The sequence below is a fragment of the Benincasa hispida genome, chromosome 11 (assembly GCF_009727055.1).
Source record: "Benincasa hispida cultivar B227 chromosome 11, ASM972705v1, whole genome shotgun sequence".
Classification (NCBI taxonomy): domain Eukaryota; kingdom Viridiplantae; phylum Streptophyta; class Magnoliopsida; order Cucurbitales; family Cucurbitaceae; genus Benincasa; species Benincasa hispida.
In genome coordinates, this window is record NC_052359.1 from 71,180,313 (window position 1) to 71,187,830 (window position 7,518).

General features: G+C 41.0%; 1 protein-coding gene across 1 annotated transcript; it reads left to right on the plus strand.

Moving 5' to 3' along the window:
* The first annotated feature begins 4,985 nt into the window (after positions 1 to 4,985).
* Positions 4,986 to 5,525, plus strand: LOC120090841. Its single transcript, XM_039048544.1, has one exon. The coding sequence runs from the start codon at positions 4,986 to 4,988 to the stop codon at positions 5,523 to 5,525; it is 540 nt and encodes a 179-aa protein (XP_038904472.1).
* Positions 5,526 to 7,518: the final 1,993 nt, after the last annotated feature.

Consider the following 7,518-nt stretch of genomic DNA (forward strand, 5'->3'; position numbering starts at 1 on the left):
TTGGCATCGTTGTCGGGGACTACAATAGTACATATTGCGCCAATAGTAAATTCTTTTGATTTTCTTTGCAGCTTTCGACCTCTGTGCACTGCCATTCCTTTGGTAAGGGAAGAAGCAGGTGTCGCATGAGCGAAGGACAAGTTCCTGAGCCCAACTACGACCTAGAGATTGAAAGAACGTTCCGAAGAAGATAGAGAGACAACCTTGGACAACAACAAGAGAGAAATCCTAGAATGGCGAAACAACTGGAAGAAAGAGTAGCAAACGCGAACAATATCATGGCGAACCACATTCTCCTGGAGAACGATCGTAATAGACCCACTAGGGACTATGCGTCGCCTAACCTCTATGATTTCTCCCCAGGAAACATGAGGCTAGCTTTGGATGGATCGAGGTTTGAGATGAAGTCGGTTATGTTACAGATGATTCAGACGGCCGGACAGTTTGATTGAAGGCGTGGCGAGGATTTGCACGCCCATCTCTGGAGTTTCATCGAAATCTGTAATACCTTTGTGTTCCTAAACATCTCAACTAAAGAAGTTCGACTAACATTGTTCCCATTTTCGTTATGCGATCAGGCAAGAAAATGGGCCTATTCTCTCGAATCAGGGGAGATAACTTCGTGGGAACAAGTAGTAGAGAAGTTCATGAAGAAATACTTTCCCCCTACCGAGAACGTAAGAAGGAGGAAATTGATTACAAATTTTGAATAGGAAATTGACGATTTGCTCAGCGATGCCTGGGCGAGGTTTAAAATATTGGTGTGAGATTGTCCGCACAACGACTTACCTGACTGTCGCCAGATGGAGATATTTTATCACGGTTTGAACCCTGCGTCGCAGGCAGCTGCCAATGTAGTAGCAGCTGGTCGTCTACTTGACAAAACGTATAGTGAGGCTAAAATTATTCTTGTCGCATATCAAAGAATCACGAAGATTGGCGAGAAAGCGATCAACGACTAAAAATTTGAGAAGGTGACACAAACAATGGGGCCATCACATCTCTACAAAATCAAGTGAATGTGATAATCAATCTATTACAGGGCATCACAATCAATAACCCTGGAACGTAAAAAGGGTAGGTCAATGCAATTGATCAGATGAGCACGAGTCGTGCCACTTGTGGAGAATCATATCCGATGGAAGAATGTCTGAGGAACTCGCAATCAGTATACTTCGTAAAGAACAATCCTTTCTCTAACACATACAACCCTGGGTGGAGAAACTACCCCAATTTTGCTTGGAAAAATACTCAATAACAGAATTATCAACCTATGGCACAAAAGGAAGGGTCGCCAAGATTTTTCTCGCAAACGAACGGTCAACTGCAAAATCAAGCCAGCAGCTCACAAGCACTGCCATCTTCCTCCCTGGATAACCTATTAAAGCAGTACATAGAAAAGAACAAGGCGGTGCTCCAGAATCAGGCGACTTCAATCTGTAATCTCGAAATCCAAATAGGACAGATTGTGGGCGAGCTGAAAAATAGACCGCAAGGGACGTTGTCGAGCTCAACTGAGCTCTCTCACAACCCGGGGAACATAGGAAAGGAGCAATGTCAAGTAGTGACCTTAGAAGTGGAAAGATAATAGCGGAAGAGAAGAAGGAGCAAAGTAGGACTAATCTAGTTGCGATGGAATCCAAGACCTAGGACTAATCTAGTTGCGATGGAATCCAAGACCTAGTTGACACAAGATCAACCATAAGAACATAAGATGATGGAACCAGAAGTTGGTCCACTTCTAAGCCTATGGAACAGGGAATTGTGAAGGTACAACTACCACCATTCCCGCAAAGACTTAAGAAGAAGACAAATGATGAAGTGTAGTACCATCGCTTCATGGAAATGTTAAGACAATTACACATCAACATCCCATTGATGGAAGCAATAGAACAAATGCCAAAATATGCTAAGTTTTTTAAGGACATGGTGACAAGGAAAAGAAGCACAGGAAAGTTCACAATAGTGGTGTTAACGCAAAAGTCAAACACCATAATTCCACTGAAGATACGCAACCCCGGAAGTTTCATGATACCCTACTCAATTGGCGGGATATATATTGGTCAAGCGCTTTGCGACCTTGGGGCTAGTATAAATTTAATGCCCCTTTCAATTTTCAAACAGTTGAATGTGGGGTACTTAACGCCCACGACGGTGACTCTCCAACTGGCGGACAGGTCCCTAGTTCACCCAGAGGAAAAGTTGAAGGATGTCCTGGTCTCAATTGATAAATTCATTCTACCAGTAGACTTCATCATTCTTGACTACAAAGCAGACAAAGATGTGCCCATCATATTGGGACGACCATTTTTATCTACTGATCCCGCTCAAATTGATGTGTACAAGGGAGAGAACACGTTGAGTGTAAATAGGAAGAAGCTCAAGTTTGACATCATTAAAGCCATGAAGTATCCAGAAGATAAAGACCTATCCAATTCTGACAATGAACCCAGTTGTAATGAAGAAGAAAAGTCCGAAGAAGAAGATGAAAGAGAGGATGCGATCGCATCGGTAGAAACCTACAATGTGATCATGGAAATAGTGAACAAAGAAGAAAAAGTGAATTTGAATAAAGAGAGAAAAGAATAAAAACCATCCTTGGAACAACCACCTACCATAGAATTAAAAACTCTGCCAAGTCATCTGAAGTATGTTTTCCTGGGGCAAAATGAAACTTTGCCAGTGATAGTTTTCTCTATGCTACAAGAAGAACAAGAAAATGTGTTGCTTAGCATCCTGAAGAAGTACATAAAAGCAATCGGATGGATGCTAGCAGATATAAGAGGAATCAGCCCAACATACTGCATGCACAGGATACGTTTCAAAGAAAACCAAAAAGTGTCTATCGAACATCAACGCAGACTGAACCTTGCGATGAAGGAGGTTTTGAAAAAGGAGATAATTAAATGGTTGGATGCAGACATTATATACCCAATCGTTGATAGCATGTTGGTCAGCCTTGTGCAATATCTACCCAAGAAGGGAGGAATGACGGTAGTCCCAAATGCAAACAATGAATTAATACCAATGAGAACCATTACTAGCTAGCGGATCTGCATGGACTACTACAAACTCAATGCGCTGACAAAGAAAGACCATTTTCCCTTGCCTTTTATTGATCAGATACTAGACCGCCTAGCAGGAAATGATTACTTCTGTTTTCTGGACAGGTATGCGGGCTACAACCAAATAATGATCGCTCCTGAAGACCAAGAGAAAACCACATTCACCTGCCCATATGGAACATTTGCTTTTCGCTGCATGCCATTCGGATTATGAAATGCGCCGAGCACGTTCCAGAGGTGCATAATGGCTATCTTCTCTGAGTATCTCGAGGATTCAGTGGAAATTTTTATGGACGACTTCTCGATTTACGGGCAAACATATGAAGTATGTCTGAACAACTTGGAGAAGATACTAAAGAGATGTGAAGAGACAAATCTTGTGCTGAATTGGGAGAAGTGCCACTTCATGGTGAATGAAGGTATTATGCTCGGGCACAAAGTTTCCAAGGAAGGGCTGGAGGTGGATAAGGCGAAGATTGAGGCCATTGAAAAACTTCCACCTCCCAGCAAATGTGAAGGATGTCAGAAGTTTCCTAGGTCATGCAGGATTTTATCGTCGTTTTGTGAAGGACTTTTCGAAGATTGCTTGACCATTGAGTGTGTTTCTCGAGGCCGGTAGAACGTTTGACTTTGATTCATAATGCCTCAACACATTCAAAATACTGAAGAACGCATTGATAACCACACCTTTGCTGATCGCACCTAACTGGACAAAGTCATTTGAGCTAATGTGCGATGCTAGCGGTTATGCGATGAGGGCAGTGCTAGCACATAAGAGAAAGACAATGGTACACCATATCGCTTATGCGAGTAGAACATTGAACCCTACCCAAGAAAATTACACTACCACTAAAAAGGAACTTCTTGCAGTGATCTTTGCGCTGGAAAAATATAGATGCTACTTTCTGGGATCCAAAGTGATAGTTCACACCGACCACTCAATAATCAAATATTTAATGACCAAGAAAGATGCAAAGTCGAAGTTAATTCGATGGGTTCTCCTCCTCCAAGAATTCAACATGGAAATCATTGACCGTAAGGGGACAGAGAATTAGGTTGCGAACCACCTATCAAGATTAGAGAATCCGGAAGTAGACCGCAACCAGTCAGAGGTGAACGCATCCTTTCCAAATGAGTAGCTGTTCAAACTTGAAGAATTACCATGGTACGCAGATATGGTAATTATCTGGTCTGTGAACAATTTTTTGAAAATTACACAACCCACCAAAAGAGGCGACTTATGTACGAATTTAAATCCTATTATTGTGACGAGCCAAATCTTTACAAGAGGGGGTCAGACTAGATCTTATGTCTATATGTACCAGAAACTGCTTATCATTGCATACTGTCCCAATGCCATGACTCACCATATGCTCGATACTTTGAAGGTCAACGCACAGCAGCAAAAGTGTTACAAAGCGGGTATTTTTGGCCAACTCTATTCAAGGATGCGTGAGACTATTCTGTGAGATGCGAAAAGTGCCAATGCACGGGAAAATTTTCATGGAAGAATGCGATGCCAATTAATATTATATTAGAATTGGAACTCTTCGAGTGTGGGGCATAGACTTCATGGGACCATTTCCATCATCAAATGGTCACAAGTACATTCTATTGACCATCGATTATGTCTCCAAGCTGGCTGAAGCGGTATCATGTTTCGTAAGCGATGCGACGGTAGTCTCCAGATTCTTGCGAAGAAACATCTTCACTTGTTTTAGCACCCCATGTGCCATAATAAGTGATGAAGGCTCTCACTTTGTCAATGGCGTCATCAACAAACTGTTGCTCAAGGATAATATCCACCATAAGTTCGCCATCGCATACCATCCACAGACAAATGGCCAAGCCGAGGTTTCTAATAGGGAAATCAAACTGATCCTAGAGAAGATGGTGAATTCTTCACGCAAAGATTGAGCCATGAAGCTGGACGATGTCTTGTGGGCATATTGGACCACCAATAAAACACCTATAGAAATGTCCCCGTATGCATTGGTGTTTGGGAAGGCATGTCATTTACCGCTAGAATTGGAGCACAAAGCACTGTGGATAGGGAAGAAGCTCAATTTTGATTTGAAGACTGCAGGAGAGGCGAGAAAACTTCAGTTGCTCGAGCTAGACGAATGGAGAATTCAAGCATATGAAAATGCCAAGATCTACAAGGAACGTGCAAAACATTGGCATGACAAACAACTATGCGAAAAGAATCTCCAAGTTGGACAGAAGGTCTTGCTATACAATTCTCAACTACAAATTTTTTTTGAAAAATTAAAGTCACATTGGTCCGAACCATTTATAATCAAAGAAGTATTCCTACATGGTGCAGTTGAATTAACCAATGAAGAAGGGACCAACGCATTCAAGGTCAACGGGCAAAGAGTCAAGATGTATTACGATGGAGACTTGCATCACGAGAAAACCTCCGTGGACCTGAGGAATTCCTGGCTGAAGAAGAAATGAGCAGTCCCTGTGCTAATATGTGATACAAACTTATCAGGGGCGCGTTTTTTTGAAGTATCCCTTTGATATCTTTATTTCATGAACATATTTACCTTTTTGTACAAACACTACTCTTTACAATTATCAATTCTTTCTTTCATACTTTTTACCCTCTTAATATTCAGCAACGATCGTAGTAAACGATTGCGGTGGAGCTACGCGATAAAATAAAAACACGCGACCAGTTCGTTCAGCCCATCAGAATCGAGGAATCAACCCGCCGCAAAGAAGGATGCGATTACAGATGATGCGGGCAACAAAGAAAATTTTGGGGTTGTATCTTTCTTAGACTTTTTATTCCAAATTTTGCACTCCCGTATCTCATTTTGACATTGCTAATTTTATCATCCCATCCTTTTTAATTTGGCGCAATCATTGAATGTTGATTACTTTGTTTCGTCACTGCATTTTTTTCCATACCAATTATGATTTTAATGATGAAATTCATGCCTCTACTTCTCATCGCATGTACTAGAATCAACTTAAATTCAGAATGGCCAATTCATGAAACATTTCTAGAAGTTAGTAGTCCACCAGCTTTCTTTCAAAATGAGTTTTACGAAACTTCCTAAGAGCATCACATGAGTCATTTCAGTCTATCAGCAATGAGGACATTGTTGCATATAAATTTAAGAGTGCCAGTATTCATTTTCAACCTTGCCACTTTTAGACATGTAAAAAAAATAATAACGTTGAGAGCGGATCCTACTCGTAGTTGGATGTCCACATGACACCCGTGGGGGCAAGCCAAAACGAAGGCGGGAATCGTGATCAACGCATAAATCAAGTGATTGAAACTCCGCTGCCAAATAAAATGGGCATGAGTTTAGACTGAGAAAGCGCACCTTAGTCGTAGTTGGATGCTCGCATGAAACCCATGGGGGCAAGCCAAAATGAAGGCTAGGTACTTGGATTAGCACAAGGTCACAAAAAAAATATCTAAACTGCGCAAGGATAAAAATCATTTGGAAACACCCTATTGGAAAAACTTTTGAAATAAATCATGTGATGTCCTGGAAACAAGTAAAGTATTTTTGAAGGATAAGCTTACGGTCCCTAAGTATTAGAAACATTTTAAGAAAAGACCAGGATAGAAATTAAGAAGATTTTGTTCATAAAATTTGAATAAGACACCTCGAGATATCTAGGTAGGGAAAAGGTGACTGACTCTCTAAAGAAAATCTATAGTTTATGCTTGAGGACAAGCATTATTTTAAACTTGGGGGTATGATAACGGGTAGAAATGCACGTTATTACAACAAAAATAAGTATAACAATAAGATAATGCGACGGTAAAAATATACAAAATCATGTCCAAAAGCATTAAATTGAGAATATTGCGATCACATGCGCCCATCGGATAAAATCAGCTAATTTACTTATTTTTGTGTAGGAAAAATGCGTTGGCGCAAGTAAAATTGCAAACCAAGGAATTAGGCGTCCGCGCGCATTGAAAGATTACGATCGCGAGAAGTTTCTCAAGAAGGTAGCTGCATAAAGACGGCGCATCAAGGTGAAAGCATAATAAATCATGATGGGATGGAAAGCTAATGACGGTCGAATCCGAATTTAGTTGACAAGCCGTTAACGAAACACTGTAGCAAGTACACTCAACTTTTGGTGACCATTAACCGGCGCATCAGAGTAGGAGATTTAATAACCACCCATCATTGCAATCATTAGAGAGAAAAGCTTCTTCACCTTGAGCTCTATAAATACAGAAGGCCACCATCATTAAAGAAGTTCGCCATATAGAATATAGATCATATACAAGATAGATAGCCGTCAGTCTGTTCATAGTCATTATTATACTTAGAAGACGGAGACGAGCGAAGAGAAGAAGACGCCGAAAGATAATTCTCAGATAACTCGAAAGACTTCTGGGAAGCGCTATAAAAAGAGAAAGGGGCCAACACTTGCGAAAGCAAGAATATTCATCTGGGCAGGGTTGGAG

Excerpts from the sequence above, each read along its gene's own strand:
- LOC120090841 (XM_039048544.1), top strand. The coding sequence starts at position 4,986 with ATGAAGCTGGACGATGTCTTGTGGGCATATTGGACCACCAATAAAACA.